General features: G+C 39.8%; 2 protein-coding genes across 16 annotated transcripts in view; both read left to right on the forward strand.

Moving 5' to 3' along the window:
* The window catches only part of LOC147874972 (uncharacterized), a 36,398-nt gene extending 9,785 nt beyond the window's left edge, over positions 1-26,613 (forward strand). For 5 of the 7 annotated variants that reach the window (XM_087342410.1, XM_087342412.1, XM_087342409.1 and 2 more), the window contains exons 3-6: positions 17,639-17,801; positions 19,862-20,058; positions 20,335-20,377; positions 20,563-20,703. In XM_087342410.1, coding sequence (XP_087198536.1) covers positions 17,639-17,801; positions 19,862-20,058; positions 20,335-20,373 — 399 coding nt within the window. In that variant the 3' untranslated portion in view covers positions 20,374-20,377; positions 20,563-20,703. Of the gene's footprint in view, positions 1-17,638; positions 17,802-19,861; positions 20,059-20,334; positions 20,378-20,562; positions 20,894-26,321 lie in introns of those variants that run through there. The other 2 variants (XM_087342415.1, XM_087342416.1) reach the window with 2 other exon arrangements.
* On the forward strand, positions 568-14,420 carry LOC110838641 (uncharacterized). 9 transcript variants are annotated; one of them, XR_015533539.1, is made up of 11 exons: positions 8,005-8,611; positions 9,301-9,361; positions 9,771-9,825; positions 9,907-9,983; positions 10,942-10,990; positions 11,186-11,229; positions 11,308-11,386; positions 12,461-12,509; positions 12,707-12,761; positions 12,841-12,916; positions 14,093-14,133. XR_015533539.1 is itself a non-coding variant. In XM_087342418.1 (6 exons), exons 1-6 carry the CDS (start codon positions 583-585, stop codon positions 14,403-14,405), a joined length of 375 nt encoding a protein of 124 aa, XP_087198544.1. In that variant the 5' UTR covers positions 568-582; the 3' UTR covers positions 14,406-14,420. The 9 variants fall into 9 exon arrangements, 2 of the variants coding, with proteins under 2 accessions (XP_087198544.1, XP_087198543.1); XR_015533544.1 differs by lacking the exons at positions 10,942-10,990; positions 11,186-11,229 and adding an exon at positions 9,525-9,573 and having other exon boundaries at positions 11,310-11,386; XR_015533540.1 differs by lacking the exon at positions 10,942-10,990.

The raw sequence follows: 26,613 nt of genomic DNA on the forward strand, positions 1-26,613 counted from the left end.
TGTCCTACAAGGAAAAAGTGTAAAGCTCCAGACTCTGGCCTTCTTTACCCCCTAATAAGGGCTGTGATTACGTTTGGACTCTGAAATGTTTTGAGCAGTTTGTACATATTCTGGGTCGTAGGATTAAACATGGCCGTGGGTTTTAAAGTACGACAAAGTTATCACTGTCTACAAAAAATACACTTTTAACTTCGTATAATATAGGGTTACCATTTAAGACGTAATAATTTTGTGCCTGTTATGTGTGTTATTTGTGCTATTTACCACCGAGGCCTACCTTAAAAAGCGTATGTAGTTGTTCTCGATGGCTCACTTAAGACACGATGTACGCTTAGACTTGCGACCTCATGACTTTACAAAGATATTATCCAGACCTTGACTGCTTACAAGCTACTTGTTTAAATTTGTAATGTATTTCTTGGTGTAAACCGCTCTATGACGTATGTAATGTGACAATTTACTCGTCACCATGAGGACGTGAAATGTAACTTTATCTGTGATCCATAGCGTGGGTAGTTGTCTGATAAAAAGTATCTGTGACATCGCCCTCGTTGCTTAATGATTATCTTTGCCTTTCCCATAATGCACCTCGAAACTTGGCAAGTTGCCAGATCAGAGGTTTCCTTCGAGGAGTTTATATTCGCTAACGGAGTTTCCTTTTACCTGTGGTTGAGCGCGGACTTCTGGAATCCTGAGGTACGTCGGGCAGCTGGTGTGCCCTTTCGTTATTGCATATTGGTTACTATTGTGGTTAGTCGCTGTTAGTTCAAAGCCTTGAAGCTTTGTTTGTCTGTTTCTAGACTTTTAGGCTTAATTTCAAACAAGTTGCCTTTTAATTTGGCAAATTCTTTGCGTTAGTTGATGCATCTGCTTCAGTTACTGTTGTAGATTTAATATTTTTTGAATAATTCGTAGCAATATGGATGCCTTTATGCGATTTTATACCATGTTTGATGGTCGAACATAATGCACGGTGCCTTACTCTCCGCCCCCGACTTCAGAAACGTTTATTATTCTTTACTTTGTTGAAGTATTATTTTGAAACTTTCTGCGTTAATGAATTTGTGTTTAGTTGTCGGTGGTATTTATGTTTTACCATTACTTAAGGTACAAAATGGTATTAATAGTAAAGGCTGATATAAAAGCTTTAACTACGACTGAGTTAAATTTAATCCTACTCGGGCTACTAGTCGTGTTTTGTGGTTTAATGGACATTTAGCTATATGACGCGGCACATAACCCAATAACAAATCATTGGATTCGAGTTTGTCATATTGGGTATCTAATGGGTCTCCTTCATTCTGCGTGTTATCTTTCGTAACTTTTTATCTGTCGTCGTCTTTATGACTGTTTGGTTTTCTCTTAAAGTCCCATTAAGTATAATTCATGATTTGAAATGCAATGACATTTGAGTTTTATGGGGCGGTCAAAATCTGGATCATGATTTTGTAGGATGATTTCTTGATGGTTGCATAAGTTTCTGAGAAAACTATGGCTTCTGTCTGCGTGGTAGAGAATGTCGTATGTGCAAAATATGTTTGACTTTCACGTAAATACAGTTATAATTTGACCGGTATGAAATTACGTAAAATTTTGTTTATACGCAAGTGAACCTTCTGTTTACGGACAATTGTGTTCATTCATACACAAGGTGGTCAGATATTTGCTTATGAAAAACGGGTCTACTGAATTTTAAAAAAAATCTTTTCTATGGTAATTACGTGAGTTTGGAATTTATCAGAAGTTTATTTCTCCAGATTGTAGATTGTGAATTTTAAGTTAACTCGGGGTGGGGTGGATACATGTTGGCTCATCAGGGTATCCCAAACTGCCTGCATTACATTGTTCTGAAGATTTCTCATGACTTTGAAATCTTGGCCATTGGTCACGAACATAGAAGCATGATTCAAGGGCATCACACGATCTGCATAAATACAGATCCGTTCAGCAAGGGGATTTGTTTTGATAAGCTGAGGCAATGTCCCATTCAAACAGCTCACGGGAATGTACAATGGCCACAGGGGGGTTACCGAGTTCATGCTATCAGTTCAGAACACTGCACTACTGTGCAATTGGACTGCAGACCATTTTGACGAGCCGACTTCGAACTCGGTATGCAAATTATGCAAAGAAATGTGCAGTATTCTGTTTCACACAGCGCTGGCTGAGCGGAGATCAAGGGTCATGGGGGTTGAAATTAGAAATGCACACAGAATTAGTGACGATCTGAAGACAGCAAACATTATAGTAGATTGGTATAACTGTGTTCCTCGTTTTTGCTGCGTCTAGTGTTCGTCTCTAAGTAAACCTGTCGAAAAGCTGACCAAAAATTTTGTGAACATCAGTTGATTTATGTACAGTTATTAAGTAATTCCATTTTGTAACTGCTTTGCAAATTATATCCATGTTCTGATAGAGTAGAGTAGAGTAGAGTTTATTTATATTCCATAGATCCTTCTTAGGACTCAACCAAAGGATGTAGAACATGTCATTTCATACAATATACATACACTTCACAACTTTCAACACAAGTACAAGAACGTATTTCACATATCAATGTACATAAATTTCAGATTCTGCAATACAAGTATGAAAAATAATTTTACAAATTAATATATATAAACCTGAGAACTTTAAATATGAATACAGAACTTGCTTTACATATACGTAGATTATGGATATACTAAAGCTTAAACATTTTCAGCAGAGATGAAATCATTACAGAATAGGAGTAGTGAGTAAAGAGGTAATCTTTCAATGCAGGCTTGAATACCTTTATATCATAATTTAGACTTTTAATTGTTGGTGGAAGATTATTAAACAACTTGATACCTGTATAGTACACTCCTTTCTGATATTTAGTAAACTTAGCATTTGGCACATATAGATCATGTTTACGTCTTGTATTTAAAATATGTAAATCTGTATTTCTTTTAAATTTACCCAAGTTTTCCACCAAAAATTATAGCAAGCAGAGCATAAATTCACTTGCAAGTGGAAGTATATTAAATTTACGAAATAATTTTCTACAAGATACCCTGCTTTTGACACCGGCCATTATTCTAATTATTTTATTTTGCATGTAAAAAAACGTTACTACTGTCTGTTGAATTTCCCCAAAAGATTAATCCATATGACACTACAGAGTGAAAGTAAGCAAAGTAAACTAGCTTTAAAGTATCTATTGTCATGAGTGGTACGACTGTTCTCATGGCGAAGCATGCAGAGCTTAATTTGGGAATAATATACTCAATGTGTTTCTTCCAATCTGAGGTACTGTCGACTTGTAAGCCAAGGAATTTGTTTGTTTCAACTTCCACAATTAATTTTTCTTCAAAACCTATATTTAACCTAGGATATGTCTTGTGCTTAGTAACAAATTTTATGAAGTTTGTTTTTTTCAAAATTTAGTGCCAGTTTGTTAGGTCTAAACCATTTGTTTGTGTTGGCAAAGACATCATTCATGATATCTTCAAGATAGATCAATTCTTGGTGTGCAATAATGATACTTGTATCATCAGCAAAAAGAATAGGTTTGGGTATAGAGTTTATAGTTGCCGGCAAGTCATTTATATATATGAGGAAAAGTAAGGGTCCAAGAACTGAACCTTGTGGCACTCTGTGATTTACGATACCCCATTCTGAATAGGTATTATGATTAGTATGGGGGCTTTTAATTTCTACTTTCTGCCTTCTAATATTTAGGTAGGATTTAAACCATTGTCCTGCTATACCTCGAATTCCATAAAATTTCAGTTTCATTAGTAATATTTCATGGTTTACACAATCAAATGCCTTGGCTAGGTCACAAAATATTCCACCCACATGCATTTTATTGTTAAGGGCACATACAATTTCATTAGGGAAACTAAATAGAGCCTTTTCTGTTGAGAGATTTTTTCTAAATCCAAATTGCACCTCAACAAGGATGTTGTTTGAGTTTAAGAAATTATTTACTCTCTTGCATATAACTTTCCAAAAAATTTTAGAAAAAGTTGTCAGCAGTGAAATAGGTCTGTAGTTAGAGATGCAGGATTTTTCACCCTTTTTATATAGTGGTTTTACTTTTGAATATTTAAGTCTTTCAGGAAACATTCTTACAGCCATTGAATGATTACAGAGATAACTTAATGGAATACTTATATAATCTACACAAGATTTAAGTACTTTAGATGAAATTCCATCATAGCCACATGAATTTTTTGACTTGAGAGAAGTTATTATGCTTTTAATTTCATTTGGTGTGGTAGGAATAAGATTGATATTTGGAAATGAATTAGGAATTGCCTTAGCCAAGAACTTCATTGCATCTTCGGTTTTTGGAGTTATGGTATCACTGCTGTTCATTCTTTCTATAATCGTTAAAAAGTAGGTATTAAAATAGTTAGCTATAAATTAAGGATCATTTTCTCTGTTACTATTTATCATTAATGGTTGGCTTTCAATGTCTGTAGATTGTTTGCCAGTTTCCTTTTTTACAATTTTCCAAGCAGTTTTTACTTTATTTTCATAATCTACTATCAATTTATTGTAATGCATGCGTTTAGCTTCTTTAATGATTTGAGATAAAATTTTACAATATTTTCTATAGTGTTGCTTCAATAGTGGGTTATTACTGGACCTACTACTTAGGTAAAGAGCTCGCTTAAATTTGCATTATGTTTTGATGCCTTTAGTTATCCATACGTTGGTTTCAGACAATTTTTTCTCTGAAGATTTCTGTCTTCTGGGTTATTGCGCTGTGTAGTCTGGTCGATGTTAACCAACGTTTCAGAGGTCATACTGCCTCCGTCATCAGGGCGATGAATATGCCAATAGGGTGTGAGGAGTTGGATTTTATAGGCAGGGACGTGAAAGGTGTAGCCTGCCCCGAGCCAATGGGAGCAGGTATGGGAGTGGACCAATGGTAGCACGTGGGCGAGGGTGGGAGAGGGAGAGAAAGTAGAGAGACAAAGGTGAGTGTAGTTGTATGGATAAAGGCCCTGAAAGGGGCCGAGTTACTGGTCTGGTTGGTTCTGGCGGCGCACTCTTGCTCGTTCTCGGAGTCCTCGGAGTGTGTGGATCAGAGGCTTCCAGGACCGGCTCAGGTGAAGTCCATCTTCCCTGTTAAAGTTATCAGGATGAAGTTCGATCTCGATGGCTTCCCTGATTAACCGGTCCATGTAGCCGGTTTTTGAGGAGAGGATAGAAGTGTCCTCTAGCTGTATCTTGTGCTCCAAGTTGAAGCGGTGTTCAGCAACCGCAGATTTCTCGGGCTGCCCGAGCCGGATGTGGCGTTCGTGCTCCTTGATCCTGGCCTCAACGGAACGGCCTGTCTGGCCGATGTAGACTTTTCCGCACTCGCAGGGAACTCTGTATACGCAAGAGTGCGCCGCCAGAACCAACCACCCTCCCCCCCCCCCCCCGATCATGGAGGCCATCAGCTGAAATGATCTTCCCCCCACGCCGCAGAGGCCTTCAGCCGAAACGGCCCCTCCCTCTCTGGGTTCAAACCCCAGAGATCCAACCAACCAAATTCCTTTGGACAACTTGCCTGACGGGATAACCTCCCATCAGCAGCAACAGATCCCAGTTTGAATGGTCGAGGCTCCAGCCACGGCGTAACCCTGTTAGCGTGAGCAAAATTTCCGTTTTTATATTAAGACAGTTTACCATTTCCAGCAATGCGCCTTGAGTGCAGGAATGGTGTCACCTAGGTAGGGACGATGCTTGCGCTTGCGCAGGCCTCCGCCCTCAGTTAGCTTTTTGGTTGGTGGTTGGTTGGTCCTATTGGCATAAAATACATGAGGATCTGGGGGTCCCTTTCTTTGCCGACCACACCAGAGCACTGACTGAGAGATTTGACTCGAGGTTAGCTGGTGTGGGGAACCCCTTAGTTCGGCAACTCGGGAGGCACTCGTGCCGAACGAGGGCTGCCAGAGGTCGCCCAAGGGCAACCGAGGGCGACCGATGTCCAGCAGGCCAGCCGAGGCCGTCCCCAAACGACGGCCAAGTCGGCACAACGAGTGATTAGACTACTCGGCTACCCTGACTGAGGTTTTCCGTGCTTTTCCTCAGTTGTAAGGCGAATGCCAGGGTATAACTTAATAGGGGCACGGCCCGCCACCCTCCCCCCCCCCCGATCGTGGAGGCCATCAGCTGAAATGATCTTTCCCCCACGCCGCAGAGGCCTTCAGCCGAAACGGCCCCCCCCTCTCTGGGTTCAAACCCCAGAGATCCAACCAACCAAATTCCTTTGGACAACTTGCCTGACGGGATAACCTCCCATCAGCAGCAACAGATCCCAGTTTGAATGGTCGAGGCTCCAGCCACGGCGTAACCCTGTTAGCGTCAGCAAAATTTTCGTTTTTTTTTTTTTTATATTAAGACCGTTTACCATTTCCAGCAATGCGCCTTGAGTGCAGGAATGGTGTCACCTAGGTAGGGACGATGCTTGCGCTTGCGCAGGCCTCCGCCCTCGGTTAGCTTTTTGGTTGGTTGGTTGGCCTATTGGCATATTCATCGCCCTGATGACGGAGGCAGTATGACCTCTGAAACGTTGGTTAACATCGACCAGACTACACAGCGCAATAACCCAGAAGACAGAAATCTTCATATTCACCGCTGTGAGAACCTCAAGTCTTACAATTTTTTCTCTGTTTTAGTAGGAAAACTTTTTTCAAATATGCTTAAAAAGACGTTTAGAAAAGAATTGAACTTTGAATCCCACTGAGTAATAATTCCCAATCTTCGCTACTGAGGTGTTGTATAAATTCATTTAAAGTGACTTCATTTATCACTAGTTACCTTCTTTTCATTGCGAAAGTTAGAAATAAGGTTTATGTTTTTTATAACTAATAGTTGGGCATCAAGATCAGATAGCCCATTTATTACCGGTTTAATGGAAACGTGTTCTAACGTGTAACTATCTACAAAAATATTATCGATGGCAGAATTGGAGCTATTTTGAATTCTTGTGGGAAAGCTAACTGTAGGGATAAGATTAAACGTTGCTAAAAGAGAATTTAGACATTGCTTACGGCAGCTTTCAGAGAGATAGTCAATATTTATATCGTGTATAGTAATTATAAGCCACGGTGGTCTAGCAGTTAGAACGCTGGCCTTGTAAACTTGTGTTGGGCAAGGCCGTGGTCTAGGCAACACGGAGTTTTCCTCCGGGGGCTTCCCCGGTTTCTCCGTGGCATCCCAACAATTACTCCATTCACACACAGAAGAAGGCAATGGCAAACCACTTCTGGATCATCTGCCAAGAACGTATATGAACAGGTCCCAGTCCGAGAAAAGGATGGAAGGATCCTGTTCATATGGACCTGTCGTCAGACAGAACACTAAATAATAATAATAATAGTAATTATACCTGGGTAGACTTCCAAGGTAGTGGTAGTATCTTGGGTGAATCTCACATAACATGGATAAATTGTATGTAATGAGAGATAGGAGGGAAGTGGTAGTGCCACGGATGAATCGCTTATAACATTGGTAATTGTGCGTAGATATAGATGTGAGGGACATGGTGGTGTGGTTTGACTAGGATCCATGAGGGTGCATTATCATAAGTCACCAGTAATGTAATGCATATGTAGCCGATGTTTTAATAGAAATTATGATGGTCCGCTTTACTTGTAGATTCATATATGCATGACATGGTGCAGGATATGATGGAGTGCATATTCATAATATACAGGGGCAACCACAGATAATACGCAGGTACAAGGTAAGTATAAGTGTTGCTGATAAATTCATTTCTTGAGATTGGATAAAATTGTTAGATATTGTCATCCTAAGTAGTCTTTGATATGACTGATCATTACTGCAATCATTGACTAGAAAACAAAAATTGTGTTAATGGTACTGAATTTTTTGCATTGCAGAAATGTATTTAAAGAAGTGATTGAGTGCAACTTTTGTCCTCATGTGGAGGAGTCAATGACAAACCAGTCGCCTGTTAATGCGATCAGAGCCAACTCCTGAAACACTCTACGAGTCACCGAGACAAATGTAATTTAGTAACATATCCTAAATGCAAATAAAAAAAGGAGTTTGACTGCAGTTTTTGGATATATAGTATGTTTGGGAGACAGACACTGAAAGGCTTAATTTCTTTGCAGTTTCTAGATGTAAACGTGATGAAAATATGAAGTGTTTCTGAAACTATTCTTCAGGAAATGTTAATCTGTTTATAAATCAGTGCCTAGGAGGATTTTGTCTTAGTACGAGAGATCATAAATGTGATTTTACCACCAGGACGGTACACGAGTATGGTAAATGTATCTATATACAATAGATTCCGGTTAATGGGCCGATGTGTCGCAGTTAACCGGGATCCAACGTATTCCACCGAGGCTTGGGTTAAGGTACGCCTGTTCTCGCAGGTTGATTTAGAAGATTTGCGAAGTGGATGCAATGCGTGACCTTCCAAGCTAAAATCTTTTTCAGAATTCGATTGCGCCCGATAGGGTCTCTGCTGTCACGCGTGTGGATGAATGTTTTATCTTTGCCTTTCGTGCTCCGCGTAAATTGGCAGGTCGCCAAATATGAGTTTACCTCGGGAGTGTTTCACATTTTACTTGTTCTTGCGCTACAGTTGAACTGGGACATCTCCAGTCCTCAGGTATGTTGGGGTCTCTAATGGGCCGCATTGATATCAGTTATCGCCTAGCGCTTCATAATTCTCTGAATTCTCATTTTCATTCTGCCAATTTTTGGCGATTATATTTCCGATTCGTTTAATTAAATACGTGTGCTTTGGATCTCAGCCTTCAGGTGTGTTAAATTGGGCTTCTAGTGGGCCGGCTTGAGGTTGCGTCTCAGATTGTGTTGTGGTCGATGTTATTTTGAACTCGCGTAAAGCTTCAACCGTTTTGAATTTTCTGTTAAAACTCCGTAGTTTTGTTAGATGTTAGGTTTTTTTTTACTGCGCTGACGATAATGCAAATGTTTCACTGGGTTTTGACGCCGTGTTGACCTCGTCGACCACTAAGCACAGGATGAAAACAGATTTTCGTAATTATCTGAATTCTCATTTTCATTCTGCCAGGTTTTGGCGATATATACATATTTCCGACTCGTTTGATTAAATACGTAAGAGTTTCTCTGACACCGCGTGTTTTGGATCTCAGCCTTCAGGTGTGTTAAATTGGGCTTCTAGTGGGACGGTTTGAAATTGCGTCTCAGCTTGTGCTGTTCTGGTCAATGGTAATTTGAAAATTTGTAAATCTTCGGTTATTAGAGTCAATTGATTTTTTTACACGGTCATTGTTATTGGCAGATTGTACATTAAATTCAGGTTTCTGACAACAGGACACTACCACTAACACCGCCGTATCTAGGGGGCCGGTGTCAGGTCGTCTCCTCCGTATAGGTGAGTTTCCTTGAGTTTTGGGCATCTCTCGATTTCTGTTGATGCATTCTTGATGGTGGTAGGAGCCCTTCTATCTTGTAGGTCTTTACTACTTGTACGGATTGTACTTTAAATTATTATGAAACTACGATGATACTGTTTTAATTGGAACTCTTTTTTTCAGTATTTTTGACAGTCTGTCCTCCACCGTCGGTTTCATTTTTCTTTAATTGGTGAGTTGTCTTCATTTTGGGGCATCTACTTTTGCTTGTCGAACGACAACGCCCTCTTGTTGTGTAGGTGGTAACAGTACTTAACTCTATAAATTTGCATTAGTTTTTCCTTATTTGGCAGATTGTACTTGAAATTATTATTAAAGCTACAATGATGTTGACTGGAGCACGTTATTGTTTGTTGGTTTGTTTTTCAGGATTTCCAACCCCGCCTGGTAGTGGGGTTGCGGATACATCATATTATCTTAATAGGTGAGATTTTACTTCAAATTATTATTATGAAAACTGCAATTATGTTGTTGTTGATAATTGGACCTCGTTTATTTTTTTCAGGGATTTTCAACAACCTGAATACCACCATTGCCATCGCCATACCTAGGGGGCAGAGTTAATTCGTGTCATTTGAATTGGTGAGTTTTCTTGATTCCTGGTGTGCTAGTCCGGGTCCGTGGTTCAATTCCCGAACGGACTGAAACTTGAAATGAGGGGTAAACCAGGCTTTGGCATATTAATCTGGTTTATATGAACGAAGGAGGTGTGATTAGATGATACTTGGTACACCTCACTTCATCAAAATTTGAGTTATTTTATTAAATTTTGGCTTTGTCCAATGTATCACATTGGGAAAGAGAGTGGCGCCATCCTGGCGTGTGAAAGTCTCTTTCCCCGACATTCGGTTTAGTGACCCTTGGTTTGGGGCGCCCTAGTAGGTGTGGAGTGACGATTGCCAGATGACCGCTGCTCCACTACGACTCGGACCAATGGAATTTGAATGTGGCTGTTCGGCACGTTTCCGACGTCATAAGTGACTTTTTGGAGGGCGAATCGGATTGTCGTATTCAATTCAAAATTCAAGAACAGTTACGTTGCGGGAATATAAGAATCGAGATTGCGTTGGTGCTCGCTCTCTGAAATTTCGGTTCTTCAAGGCAAGCAGACAGTTTCTGCTTGATTGTTACAATTATAAATACCACAGCCGAATCATCGCGCTGCCCTACAATCAGAATAACGTATTGTACAGCAGTGTCTCGAAAGGAAATAAAAGGTGAAACATTTCTAAGGTGACTTCAGTGTGGTCTGCAGTTGATCATCCCCACAGATTTCACGTCCTTGGCGCACGGTCGCTCCAACTATCGCAGTCCCCGTATAATCCCTGAGAGTCGGAAAATCTTGATCGCCGACAAACCCTACACCAATTATTATTCCTTATATCCTTCCGCATTATCCGAAGTTATATCAAGCTGTAACCGCAACCAAACCGGGCACGCTACTGGGTTTGATCCCGTGGCAACCAGAGTGAGAAGAAAACAGTCTGCGGAAGGGCGGTTGCACTGGTAATCTTTTTTAAATTGGAACTCTATTTTTCAGAATTTTTGACAGTCTGTCCACCACCGTCGGTTTCATTTTTCTTTAATTGGTGAGTTGTCTTCATTTCGGGCATCTAATTTTGCTTGTCGAATGAGAAGACCCTCTTTTTGTGTAGGTGGTAGCAGTACTTAAGTTTATACCTTTGCTTTAGTTTACCTTATTTTTCAGATTGTACTTGAAATTATTATTAAAGCTACAATGATTTTTCACTGGAACACGTTATATTTTTGTTTTTGTTTTTCAGGACTGCTGAAACTTGAGGTCGCAGATACATCATCTTATTGTAATAGCTGAGATTTTACTTCAAATTATTGTTATGAAAACTGCAATTATGTTGTTGTTAATTGGACCTCGTTTATTTTTTTCAGGGGTTTTCAAGAACCTGAATACCACCATTGCCATCGCCATACCTAGGGGGCAGAGTTAATTCGAGTCATTTGAATTGGTGAGTTTTCTTGATTCCTGGTCATCGTTTCTCTTTTAGTGCGTCTAAGCCCTTAGATGGATACGTGCTAGCAGCACGTAAGTTTATAGCCTCCTTCAGTATTTTTATATTTGTCAGGTAGTAAGTTAAATTTTTATCAAGATTAGAATGCTATTGCGTGCAGCCCTCGATTTTCGCCTGGATGTGTTGCTGGACGAAATGTCGTAATCGGAGTCGAAGTAAATTGAAACTGTTTCATAATGTAAATGAATGGGAAGTCAATGACGTGCGTTCCCAGCACCCAAACTTTAATGAGTAATACAATGACATTACGGTAAAGCTCGGAAATAACTTAATAAAGTTAAGGGAATTTAAGAAATATATTTTACACGCTTACAATCGGCAGTTCGTTGGTCCCCGTGATTGACTCCGGGTCTTTAATGCAATTGATGTGTACAGTCATCTCTGCTGTTATGCGATAGTTGCATTCATGTAAGATGCTGACCATTTGAAAATCGCGTAGTAAAAATAACCTCGGTACCTCCACAGAGATTAAATTAGTCCTTTGAAAGTTTAAAGGGCTAGGAATGAAATTGCATATGAGGAAACTCGCATATGCAAAAGTTACCATTTCACAAATGGTTTTTTCCGATTCATCGATGTCATTGGAGCAAATTCGCGTTAACGAGACATACGCAATTGTAGAGAGGACTGTATTTATAATTTTCATTCGAAATGAGCGATGTAAGAATTACGATTTAGTATAAGAATCGGTACGAGAAACATTGTAAAATGTTGTAAATAATAGTAAAATATATTTTTTTCACTTTTTGACTTTCTGGTTTCAAAATTGGCGTTGTTCTAAATCGGCGCAAATCGAGGTTTACCTGTGTATTAACCGTAAGTTGCGTCTTAGTTTTTCAGGATTTCGAAAAACCTGACTACCAGTTTTCTTGGGTTTTGAGCATCTCTCGATTTCAGTTGATGCATACTTGCTGGTAGTAGGAGTTGTAGGTCTTTACTACTTGTATGAATTGTACTTTGAATTATTATGAAACTACGATGATATTGTGTTAATTGGAACTCATTTTTCAGGATTTTCAACATTCTGTCCACCACCGTCGGTTTCATTTTCCTTTAATTGGTGAGTTGTCTTCATTTTGGGGCATCTACTTTTTCTTGTCGAACGACAAATCCCTCTTGTTGTATAGGTGATAGCAGTACTTAACTTTATACCTTTGCTTTAATATTTCCTTATTTGGCAGATTGTATTTGAAATTATTATTAATGCTACAATGATGTTGGCTGGAACATGTTATTGTTTGTTGGTTTGATTTTTAGGATTTCCAACACCTCCGAAACACTGGCTTGCAGATACATCATTTAATCTTAATAGGTGAGATCTTACTTCAAATTATAATTATGAAAACTGCAATTATGTTGTTGTTAATTGAACCTCGTTTATTTTTTTGAAGGATTTTCATCAACGTGAATACCACCATTGCCACCGCCATACCTAGGGGGCAGAGTTAATTCATGTCATTTGAATTGGTGAGTTTTCTTGATTCCTGGTAACCTTTCCTATGTCTAAGCCCTTTGATGCATCTAGCAGCACTTAAGTTTATATCCTCCTTAATTTTTTTCATATTTGTCAGGTAGTAAGTTAAATTTTTATCAAGATAAGAATGCTATTGCGTGTAGCCCACGATTTTCGCCTTGATGTGTTGCTGGACGAAATGTCGTAATCGGAGTAGGAGTGAATTGAAACTCTTTTATTATGTAAATGAATGGGTAGTCAATGACGTGGGTTCCCAGCACCCAAAGTTTGATGAGTAATATAATGGCATTACGGTAAAGGTCTGAAATAACTTAATAAAATTAAGGGAATTTAAAAAATATATTTTACACACTTACAATCGGCAGTTCGTTGGTCCCCGCGATTGACTGCGGGTCTTTAATGCAATTGATGTGTACAGTCATCTCTGCTGTTATGCGATAGTTGCATTCATGTAAGATGCCGACCAATTGAAAATCGTGTAGTAAAAATAGCCTCGGTACCTCCGCAGAGATTAAATTAGTCCCTTGAAAGTTTAAAGGGCCAGGAATGAAATTGCATATGAGCAAACTTGCATATGCAAAAGTTTTCATTTCACAAACGGCTTTTTCTGATTCATCGATGTCATTGGAGCAAATTCGCGTTAATGAAACATACGTAATTGTAGAGAGGACTGTATTTATAATTTTCATTCGAAATGAGCGATGTAAGAATTACGATTTAGTATAAGAATCGGTACGAGAAACATTGTAAAATGTTGTAAATAATAGTAAAATATATTTTTTTGACTTTTTGGTTTCAAAATTTGCGTTGTTCTGAATCGGCGCAAATCGAGGTCTCCCTGTGTATTAACAGTAACTTGCGTCTTAGTTTTTCAGGACTTGGATAAACCTGACCACCACTTTTCTTGAGTTTTGGGCATCTCTTTCAGTTGACGCATACTTGCTGGTAGTAGGAGACCTTGTATCTTGTTGTAGGTCTTTACTACTGGTATGAATTGTCTACTTTTGCTTGTCGAACGACAAGGCCCTCTTGTTGTGTAGGTGATAGCAGTACTTAGCTCTATACCTTTGCTTTAGTCTTTCCTTATTTGGCAGATTGTACTTGAAATTATTATTAAAGCTACAATGATGTTGGCTGGAGCACGTTAATTTTTTGTTATTGTTTTTCAGGATTTCCAACACCGCCGAAACGCTGGGTCGCAGATACATCATCTTAATAGGTGAGCTTTTACTTCAAATTATTATTATGAAAACTGCAATTATGTTGTTGTTGTTAATTCGACCTCGTTTATTTTTTTCAGGATTTCCAACAGAGCCAAAACGCGGGGTCACAGATACATCATCTTATCTTAATAGGTGAGATCTCACTTCAATTTATTATTATGAAAACTGCAATTATGTTGTTGTTGTTAAGTGGACCTCATTTATCTTTTTCAGGGATTTTCAAGAACCTGAATACGACCATTGCCACAGCCGTACCTAGGGGGCAGAGTTAATTGGTGTCATTTGAATTGGTGATTTTTCTAGATTCCTGGTCATCTTTTCTATTTTCGTGTGTCTAAGTCGTTTGATGCATATGTGCTAACAGCACGTAGGTTTATAGCTTCCTTCAGTTTTTTCACATTTGTCAGTTAGTACGTTAAATTTTTATGAAGATTAGAATGCTATTGCGTGTAGGCCTCGATTTTCGCCTTGATGTGTTGCTTTACGGAATGTCGTAATCAGAGTCGGAGTAAATTGAAACTCTTTTATTATGTAAATGAACGGGAAGTCAATGACGTGGGTTCCCAGCACGGAAACATTGATGAGTAATACAATGGCATTGCGGTAACGGTCTGAAATAATTTAATAAAATGAAGGGAATTTAAGAAATATATTTTACACGCTTACAATTGGCAGTTCGTTGGTCCGCGATTGACTGCGGGTCTTTAATGCAATTGATGTGTACATTCATCTCTGCTGTTATGCGATAGTTGCATTCATTTAAGATGCCGGCCAGTTGAAAATCGCGTGGTAAAAATAACCTCAGTACCTCCGCAGAGATTAAATTAGGCCTTTGAAAGTTTAACTTTGAAATTATAGTAGATAGTGTATGTGACTTGAATATGTTTGTTTGTGATCCTGTTACCATATCAATGTATTTTCAATCATTAACATGTAGCCACATTGTACTACTTTTGTTCTTTCTTTCTACTTCCTTATATTTCTTCTTTCTATGGCACAACAGCCCAAAGTCGAGCCTTGGCCTCCTCCCACGTGGGAGGTTTCTTTGTCTTTGAAGTGTGAATTTATGAGTAGTGAGTGACAAGCCCACTGCCTCTGCACAATTTCTACTTGATTCTGATTTGTCTGCTAGAGCCATCTAGTAGAGAATCAGGAGAGACTTGGGTGAGAAATGGCCGCTGAATTTTGCTTACAAAACATCTCCTTCATGCTCATAAGGTAATTTTACATGCAGCAAATTTACAACATGGGACCTCAGTCTTTACTTCCCCTCTAAAGGAAGTTGTGCTATAGATTTTTGAAACCCTTAAAAATCCATCAACCTCAGCCGGGTTTGAACCCGTGAACCTTGGGTCTATTGGCAAGCAAGCTAACCACTAGTCCACCACTAGTGTATATGAGCTCATGAGCCAACAGTATTTTATTTCCATTTATTATTTCTGTACTGTGTTTGGAATATGTGGAGTGTATAATCAGGGTTTATAATTAAATGACCCAGTACACCAGCTCATCAATGTTTTTAGTTGTTGCAGAAATTCGGAATCTGGTTGCTCATACAAACCTTAAAATACCAATTGCTGCATACCTTGTTTCCCCACTGAGACATGAAAGCTTCAATATCAGAGGGGTCAGACTTCTTGCTGTGAATGAGAATGGCATCAGCACCAGCATTTCTGTAAGCTTCTGCTCTAGTTAGAGCTTCTTGCAGGCCCCAGCCAGCAATGAAGGCTTCAACTCTCGCCACTACACAGAAATCTGGGTCTCGTTGGTGGTCCTTACAAGCCTGCAATCATTTTAATTTTTATTTTGTTTAGTTCATTACTGTAAAGTAAAGTTTGTCCTGCTACGTGCCATACAGGCGCTTGGGGTGAGTGGAGGTATAGCTCCTACTCTTTCTTGACCACGGCACTAGATGGGGTGAGTGGTCAGCATCACGCCCCGGCCGGCTTTACCCCCGGGAAAGGACCCCGTACCCATTGTAGAGGAGGCTGGGTGGGCCCCAGAGCCGGTCTGGACGCAGAGGCTAGAAGAAAAATCCTCTGCCCCCGTCGGGGATTGAACCCCGGTTGTCCAGCCCGTAGCTAGTCACTATACTGACTGAACTATCCCGGCTCAAATTCATTACTGTACATTTAGAATATTTTCATATTGGATGAAACAGGCCAAATATGTGAACAAAGGGGTAGTGCAATAAATATTTTTTAGAACAGATTTAGTATACTAAAAGGGTGGATGGATTCTATATGTTAAGTCACGCTATTCTGGTTTAGGGAAACAAATATTATTAGTCACGGGGTACGCATTTTTTTGTGATATTTTCAGTATAACTGACCTCTACATGGCTGAAAAAGATTGTAGTTGATATTTACATAGATCATTCATGATTAGTGGTTGGGAAAACACATAGTTTTATTGCACATATTAAAGCTATTGCATCAGAATGCACTTAGTAGCCATTGAATCATTCATTGTCAAATTCTTACTGTGAAAAAGATTCCATTCACAATGAAAACTGATTTTCATTTTGCAATAGGTTGCAGTTTTGCAACACGCACTGCCACAGACAAAAGTTTAATGATTATCATATGGCAGAGTTTGGTTCAAGATATTCTGTAGTTTTGTTCCCCAGTGTTGATAATCCTTTCCAGCTGTCATCAAGTTTGTATTCATTTCAAATATAGCTGTGAATAAGTTCCTTGTTTCTATCTACATACTGTGCAAAATAGCATTCAGAAACAGGAACAAAATACAGAAATAGGCCTAATGCAAAACACAACACAAGAATACAGTTTTCCAAAACTATAACTGACTTCACACCCACAGAAATACAGGTAGCCCTCGATTTCCGACGATTCAGAATAACGCCAATTTTGAAACCAGCGAGTCAAAAAGTGAAAAAAAATATGTTACTATTATTTATAACGTTTTACAATGTATCTTGTACTGATTCTTATACTAAATCGTAATTCTTACATCGCTGATTTTTAATAAAAATTATAAATACAGTCATCTCTGCAATTACGTATGTTAACGCGAATTTGCTCCAATGAGAGCCATGAATCGGTAAAATCTGTCTCCCAGGCCTCAGCCAGACTAAATTTCCCCCATACAAGCTGTGCTGAAAGGCCTGAGGAAGCAAAGGAAATATCAGTAGACACAAAGAAAGATGAAGAAAATTAGATATTGTTTCTGCTGCTTTCTCCCAGACTGTACATCACCAGTTAAGGTTAGAAAAGTGGCAGATAATGTCGAGAAAAGAAGGACTAGTGTCAAAGAGGATCTATCAAAAGGTGTGAACGTCGTGGTTGACTCCTGCTTTATAGTTGGGAGATCCAAGGCTGTTATGATGATGGTGTTATAAGATGGCATGAAACTACCACCATATTTGATGCTTAATTGGAAAACTGTGCCTGAGGAGCAGCTGCTTGTGCTGTTTGCATTTGAGGTAGTTTGACTTGACGCTACAGATCATGTCATACCAATTGCTTCCAGTTTCCAGTGATGGAAGTGGCTTGTGGCGAGCATGGTGAGTGCATTCCTAAGCTGGTGATGGCTGTGAACAGTGGAAAGTGCAACAATCTAAATCAACAGCAGTCTGCATCCAATGTGACAGAAATGTGCATAGCTAATGATATCGTCAAGGAAAACACTGACAGTAAGTGGAAGCGTTAGACTAGCTGCATCAGTTCTAACAGAGTCAATCGAAACTGAAACTTATACATGTTAGCCTATCACTGCTTTGCCCCTCTCTCTTTTGTGTTACTGTTTTTCTTAGTACAGCAAGAATCAGATGTAAGAATTTATGACCAGTAACGACAAGTCTGTTTTTACATATGGTTTTTATGCGTGGTTAATATATCGTTGTTAAATATAGGAGTATTTATGGTTGTAATGAGAGTGCCGTTTCTCTATTCTTGATATAGTGGGTGTTTTCGATTGCTCTCTCCAGTCATGTAGGTGCAGTGCCAATGTGCACATAGTTATTTAATTATTTTTTACAAAGTGAGTATGACCATTCCCCATAACTGCAAAAAATTGCTTTTGGTAATGTGGCTTAGTCAGTAATGCTATTCTGATTCAGCTGCATCCCACTGGCAATACATTGGTATTGTCAGTGATCATCATTAAACTGAAAACATAATTTTTTAGATAGTTGCCAACTAACATTTTATTTCTGATACGACTGAAAGGTGCAAAGGGAAGTGACCAGCCATGTACGAGTGGCGACAGTAATGTGTCAGTTTGTCTGCTAGTTCAGTCATTTAATATAAGCTGAAATACAAACTGAGGATTCTTAAAGTTAACCTGGAATATTTTTCTTGCTTTAGAACTACTCCTTAGTAGATCTTGTGACTAGTCACCTTCAATAAACTGTCTTTACATTTGAATTTTCAGATGATTTTACTCTTTGCATTTGTTCATGTACAAATAAATGAATGCTCATTATTCTCTGCAGCCACTTGACATTTGACAACAGATTGAATGTCTATTCCTCTATTACAGTCATTAATGACAACACAAAAATTTTAGGTATTCAGCATTCTTTCATTTCCATTCTGTATAAGCGCTGTGTGTCAGATAACAATTGTGATTTAGCAGTTACAACACTGACCTCTAATATTTATTTTTATAAAAGTTTTAAAAGCAGTGCAACTTTAAAAAAATTGAAAATACTTCACAAATACGAGGCGAACCTCAAAGTAAGTTTCCCTGGGGCCGTTTACAGAAACAAAACACAATTTCATAGAAATATTTATTGCAACAGATACAGCAAGTGTCCAGCTATTTTTCAACATATTCGCCACCGCAATTGAGACATTTGTCATACCGTGGGACCAACTTTTGAATACCTGTGTCGTAGAAGTCAGCCGCCTGGGATTGGAACCACTGTGTGACAACCATCTCCGCCTCTCTGTCATTCTCAAAACGCTGACGCTGACCGGACAGGAATTTCTTGAGGTGTAGGAAAAGATGGAAATCACTGGGAGCGAGGTCCGGGCTGTAGGGTGGATGATTAAACACCTCCCAGCTGAACTCCTGCAGGAGACTTGCTGTCCGTCGAGCCGTGTGCGGCCTAGCGTTATCACTGACCGCACTTCACAGTCGGCGGGAGCTGGAATAAGAACCTCCATCTTCAACAGCTGCAACGATGCTACTGTGAGAACGCGGGAAGTACTGTTAGTGCATGCGCCATGCTGCGTCATTGCTCTATCACGTACGCACAGTCGCTTCGCGCAATATAAGGTTTGCTAGCTGTGGGACGAGTGGGAAACTTACTTTGTGGACGCGCCTCGTATAACAGGTTATGTCTGCTTTCTAGGAATGTAATGACTGATTTGTCATTTATAACTGTAATCGATAATTTCGATATGTATGTTGTCACAACCTAGATTAGAGATACTACATCGCTTCTACTTATGTAGACACCACGTTTGTTCTATATTGCACACATTGTGCATGCCGTGTTTGTTCAAAGGTTAACACTAACTCATTCGAGGTATGCATTCTTGCAGATGTCAAAGTAACATAAATGTCTTATTTTTGTGAAGTTATACAAGTACTAGCAGAGTGTGTAGAGTCTGAAGTGTAGTATTTTGAAGGGAACTGAATCAACGATCATCTTAGTGCTGCCAGAATCGAGACAGGCTTCTGTGATGGAATTGTTTGAGTTCCACATACTTTCCATTCAGGTATTGGTGTTTTATATATTTGCAGGGATACTTTCAAATGGCATGCCTGAGTGCATGACTGGAGGCACAGTGTCAGTTCCAGAAGTGGCCTGTACCACGTCTCTTTTGGACTCAGATGAGAATCTCAAGCATTGCAAACAGAATACAGGGTTCCCAACTTCCAGTTTTCTACAGTTCTACATCCTACTCAAACGAACATTCTTATCCACCATGAGGGATCAGGTGAGCAATATCTGTAACCCAGTGATGTTAACGTTTTATAGTTCTACGTCCTGTTTAAATGTGCATTCCAGTTTAGAACTTGGGAACCAGATCAGTTATGTCTGTAATTCTAGATCCTTCATGCTGCTCAAATGAACAGTACTGTCCACTGTGATCATACTCAAGTTAATATCTTTCCAGATATACATATCTCTCTGAAGTGTGAAATCAGGTAAATAATTTCTAATAATGTTGAGACTTTACATTTCTTTCTTTCTTTCTTTCTTTCTTTTTCAGACATTGACACAGATGAGGTTTTTCTCTCTTATTACATAGAAGGGTGAGTTAGCCACAGAGTTAGTTAGAAAGCTGGTTGGTTTCTTAGTTACTAGATGATTATTTACATATCTAACTACTTATTCAGCCAATTACTAAGACAATTAGTTATTTAGTTGGTAAGTCTTCATAAAGTGTTACTAAGTAACGCATCACACTTTCCAATCTTACCTCGTCTTCTTCCTTCAGATATAGAGTAGGCGAGATTTGTAAACTGAATGTCCACGGGAAGCCGCTTTGGAAGGTGGCTCAATTCATTGGGTTTCTTCTGATTGGTGGCAGCACTGCCACTGGAGAATCCCATGGAAGGCAGCGTGCAGCTCTTGTTAGGGACCTTCTTGACCAGCTGGCCCCCACTGCCGACTGCACTCAACGGAGTCACAAGATTTGGACTGCTGCAAATTGGTGTAACACAAAGAGTGGATGAAGTTTCTTTTACACAAGCATCAAAGAACATTACTGGTGGATTATTCACAAGCTCTAAGGCAATAGAAAGGCGCTTCCGCTGTCCCCCAGAGAGGTTTGTAGTTCGAGTGTCGCAACATTCCACAAGTCCAAGTGTCTCCATTATTTCTTCAACCTGGGCAAATACAGTAAAAGTGCACTATCATGACCACTGATGAGACAAGAATTGCAATAACAACCGTATGGTACAAAAATACTAATATACCGAACGAAACACAGGACAATAAAAAATTGTATCGTGATTCTCTTCTTAACACAATTTGTACACTGAGCCATGCCTCATGGCTCGAAGTGGCTTATCTCCCCTCTCTAAGTTCTTTGGAGTCGGCAGCTTCGAGACCCTGATCAGACAGCAGGGCAGTTAGGACAGTCTGTGTGTGTCCGCCGGAGAGAGAACGACTCGAGGAGAAAGTCGTAAGGCAAGTCAGGGTTTGTGGGGGTTGAGTTGGGCGTCTGGAGTTGGATACCCAGCCGGAGTTTGAGCCCTGAAAGGTGTCTTGATTCTGTTTATCTTATATTTAAATATTTTTCATTAAATAATATACTTCGATTATTCGAAGTAGTTTCATTTGGTTTTATTTTGACTTTTCACCGCTTTACCCTCCCCAAGCCGTACCACCTCCCGGCCTGGGACGATCGTGGCCTCAGTAACGTAATCTGGCAATCTCAGGTATCTCAAATGGTAGCAGAGCGTGGTTTCGGAAATTTGGTGAACGGAAATTTAGTTTGAGGAAGTTTTTTTTTGGATTCCAACGGTTTTGACGGTTTGTAGGTCCTAAGTGTGTTGTGGTGAACGCGCTATTAGGACACCGTGTGGCACAGACAGGTTCTGTTATGGCCTGCCGTCCTTGCCGGTGCTAGCGCTTGTTTGTATTTGAGCGTGCTAGCGGGCAAGTTTGTCAGGTGGGGCGTTGGATGGGCCTTGCTTTAGATCACTGGGTGTTGCGGTTTGGTGGAATTAATTGTTTATTTATTTGTTTTTGGTGTTTTTTTCTCTTCTCTCTCTCATGGCTCCGACAATTGGCTGGGTCTACGACCTCAGTAAGGAGAACCTTACGAAGCTCTGTGAGAGGTATCGAGTGGATGCCACTGGTCCTCTTGCCGAGCTTCGATCCCGCTTCGTCGCGTTCTTGCGAACACAGGAGGAACGGGAGATCTCGGCGATTCGCATGTAGGTAAGGGGAGCTGAATATCCCGTTGATGTTGAGTGGCTGAGGTTAAAGCTGGAGGGCTCCCTTCGGTTGGTGGGGAAATGCCCGTGGAGGAATCCATTCGTCCTGTCGACGCGGGGAGGGGGATTCCCCTGAATCCACCCGGTACGTCCTCCATCCACAACGTTAACATGCATGTGCTGTTAGGGATGGTTAAACCCATAGACGTGGTGGATGGCAGTTCGCCAAAGGCATTGGTGAACTTTCTGATGAAGGCCAATTCACTGTTCAAATTGGGCATAGTCGGGAAAAAGAAATCCTTTGGGCTCTCTTTCCCAAAACAATAGTGCGTGTAGACTAGCCGGAGAAGACTGTCCGATGGACACACACAGACCCCCTCGTCCCCTTTGCCATGCAAGGGGACAGGTTCTCTATACACATGGCATGGTATATTGTAAGTAATGATAGTGTGACATATATAGATCTTAAATAGGATGGCCGTCATAGTTATAATAAATTTGGTATTTGGTTTAAGTTCAGTTTAAGTTTAGTTTAGTTTGGTATTTAGGTGGAGAGTGTTGTACGAACATGTTATAGGTATAGTGTCTAGTTTAAGTACCGTAGAGTAAGGTATGGACATGTAATAGATATAATATTTAATATTGGGGAGTGTTATGGATATGATGTTTAGATATAGTGCTGTAGAGTATTGAATGAATATGTCATAACTGTATGAAAATGCCTTTGGCTTTCTTGTGTCGGTCCTCGAGGCGAGATGTTGTAATCAAGGAAAATATAAGCATCCTGTTCATGTGGATTGGCTGACTGGGGATGAACTCATTGGAGTGGAAATGAATCCGCTTGTCCTTGCTGAGAAAATTCCAGCCTCACTTAAAGAGAAGAGGTTTGGTGTAATATGAAGGGACAAAAGGGATGGAGATAAAACCAAGTGCAGTATTCGTAATGTCTTGGAGATGCAAACATTTGAAACCTGTGGCGTATGTGTCAATTTGCATCAATAAGGAGTTTCAATGTGAAATGTTTGTATAACAGATCTTGTATGTTCGAAGTTGGTTATAATGTTAAAAACTTCTCTTTCGATCTGTGTAAATGCTATATGAGGGCACTCAGAAGTTTGTGAAAAGTTATCACATTGTTTTTGTGAAGTTACATTCTTGTTTCTTGTTTATGCAGAATACCATTCTGTATGTTCAATTGTAACACCAATTGAGGCTTGCGTTCCGGTTGGGTGTTGTACCACAAGCACATTGATTTGTAATTTCTTTTTGGGGTGTTCTCGGTCGTGACTCTCGGCGTCTCTGTGTACATGCACTTTCGGCGCCCTGCTGTCATAAGGAACTGCCCACTACGAAGCTGAAAGCCAGGGCTAGGGCTCCGACGTGCCGGTAATGACTTGTAGTTTGGAGATCTGGTTTGCTGTATGCCAATTTGACTGGACGACCGCGCTGAAGCTCGGCAAGAGAGGAAACTCAGCAGCCAGAAAAGTCCCCGTGGAGTTGCGATGGGATCGCGCATGAAGAGTAGGAGCTGCTTGGAGGCAGACCGGAAGTCACCTGCGATTCAAGCTACCGGCACGTTTACTACGACAACCCCGGCCCAGGGAGCAGTTTTTTTTTTTGGGGGGGGGGAGGATGAGCCATGCCTCATGGCTCGAAGTGGCTTATCTCCCCTCTCTAAGTTCTTTGGAGTCGGCGGCTTCGAGACCCTGATCAGACAGCAGGGCAGTTAGGACAGTCTGTGTGTGTCCGCCGGAGAGAGAACGACTCGAGGAGAAAGTCGGAAGGCAAGTCAGGGTTTGTGGGGGTTGAGTTGGGCGTCTGGAGTTGGGTGTCGGTAAAATATATCCGAAGGTTGAACCTCCGTTCTCACGCAAAGTCTTCATTTTGAAAATAATAGAATGTACATGCCAACCTTTTAAGCAGTACAAATAAGTGAACGTCAGACGTTAGAAGAACTTCCTCTGTAAGTATAATGGCCGATATCCAGGAACTTGTTTTCATTCACTCATATTTACATAACGTTTTTAACTGGTTTGAGGTTGATTTCATCTGACTTTCTTCTGTTCAGTACACACAACTTCTCAAACACTATCACTTCATAAAAAAGTGTGTTCACCCAGATACTGAGTAGATACAAATAAGAGATAAGAAGAAGCTATTTTTATTGAAGATTATTCTTAGTTATTAAAGTACAGTTAAGTAAGATGTTAATTTATTAATGTTTTGAGTGTTATTAATTTATGAACATTAAAACAATTCTTAACATCACAATAGAAGTGACTGTGAAATTAATTTACTCTTAAGTATTTATTGACACTGTAATTCAGCTGTTACCAAACTTTTCCAAACTTGCTCCAGTCTTATTTGTCTACTTGCACGCTGCGAAGTTAAAAAACTTTCTACAGAAGTATAGGAAATGCTACTAATTTGTTACAAATAGTTTCACATGCTACTCAATAATTTTCTATAAACAAATCGGCCATTAGCGAGATGATACTACTTTTGCTTGAGTAATCTTTCAATTCCAAGTTTAATTTTGTTTACATCCCTCCAAGTTTTCATTAGTAATAACGTGTCCCAGGTGAAAGTCACACACTTACTCTCATCCAAAAGAACTGATTTGATATTAACAGAATTTGTTTTCTGCAACAAAGGCATGTAAGCTGCATAAAATACGTAGAAGGGCCACATGTAGCCCATGGGTTGTGAACTCTAGTTTTTCATAGAGGAGAGTTAAGATAAAATTATGACAAACGGAAGGAAGATGACGTTTGGAGGATTGTATATGAAGGCCAATCATTTATTTGTGACCCACTTGATGGTAGAGTCTGGTTAGACTGTGTGCGGTTAAGCGATGAAATGATTAATGAATTGAAAAGAATGTGGAAGGAAGTGGTTGTGGCCTGATTGAAGGTTCTATCCTGGCATTTGCCTGGAAGGAGAGAGGAAAGTAACAGAAATCCTCAATCAGGATGTCCAATCTCCAGGCCAAACTTGGGACCTCACAGGAATGGGTGTTTGGTGATTGAATAGGGAAGAATGTTATGTACTGATTAACAATATCCGCTGTTCAGGTGGAACCATGTAAAGGTGTAAACATGGAAGGAACTTAGAGGATCCAGAAAAACAGAGAGTTATTTCAGTATCTAAGCAACTGCTCCTCCCTGCGCCCAGACCTGTCACACTTATAATGGAAACTTGTTGAGTTGTTGAAGGCCTAGTGTCTTGGGTCAGCCCTCTAATTTAACATATGCATATTGGTATTGAATCGTGGGAACAGTTTCTAGTTGGCAGATGTCCAGACTTTTTCTCACTTTGTCTTCGGTTATACATAGAATAATACGTAGAAGCGGCACCATAGTCCTGCACCTCTGTCGCTGGGCTGCTCTTGAAAGGGAGGAGAGCTTTATTCGAATATTGAACAAATTTCGTCAGCTATAACGTATGTGTCTTGTATATTTGGAGGTTTTCAAAGATAGAAATTAATGAATAACGATTGGAACAGACAAATGAATTAATGGATGGATAAGTAGTTGCTGGAAAACTTATGGTATTCACAATTAGAAACTGACTCCATATTATGGAGTATTTCTTGAGTGGTCAGTTGGTAAGATATTGAAACCCAAATATTCATTTAGCAGTCTTTACAGCTAAAAAATTAAAAGAAGTCTTTCTTTTGTAGTTTTAACATCTCTGTTTGGTTAAGAATAATTCATACTCATAATCTTCTTTTTTCCCATTTTAGGAGGAAATATGTTGAGTATTGTAAACATTCAGTACCAAAGCAAGTTGTATATAGCATAGCGCCCTTTCTTTCTACTGAAGGTAGAGACAGGATCTGTATTGAAAACACTATATATTGGATTCCGGTTAATTGGGACACATCGGGACTAGAACACTTTAGCCCAATTAAGCGGCTGCCCTGATTAACCAATGTCCCAAATTAACTGGAATCTACTGTATATGTAATTTTTTTCACATAGTGTATGGTGTCCAAAGAAAATTCTCTGATGGTAATACTAGATCATTGTTACAGATCGTTAGAACCACATGGAATATGCCTGTATTTTATTCTGACAGATTAACACAATGATAATTCAATTATGGCTACTTAATTATGCTGCTCATCTACTGGACTGGCCACAAATTTATGGAAGTTACAATACTATAATTCTGAAATTCTTTGAAAAAATTTTACATTTATATTAGTGACTTGGGAATGTTATTGTTGTTTCGAAGCTACAGAAAAAATCATGACATAAAAACTGTTCCAGCCAGAATTAAATAATAGTAAATGTTCTTGAACTTCCAGGACTTCTGGAATGAATGGGTCCATCACGATCAATGGGCAAGAACGCAACCTCAGTCAGTTTCGCAAGCTGTCCTGCTACATCATGCAGGACAACCAACTGCATGCCAACCTAACGGTGGAGGAGGCCATGCGTGTTGCGTCAAACCTCAAGCTTGGCAAGGATTTGAATAAGGATGAAAAGCAAGAAGTGGTAAGCTCTAGTAAATATTGGTGACAGTTTTGTGGGATTGTAACCATTTGTGTTTCTCTCTCTCTCTCTCTCTCTCTCTCTCTCTCTCTCTCTCTCTCTCTC

This window comes from Zootermopsis nevadensis, unplaced genomic scaffold (assembly GCF_977971745.1).
Source record: "Zootermopsis nevadensis isolate Lab colony 2312 unplaced genomic scaffold, Znev_1.0 Znev_ptg000003l, whole genome shotgun sequence".
Lineage (NCBI taxonomy): Eukaryota > Metazoa > Arthropoda > Insecta > Blattodea > Termopsidae > Zootermopsis > Zootermopsis nevadensis.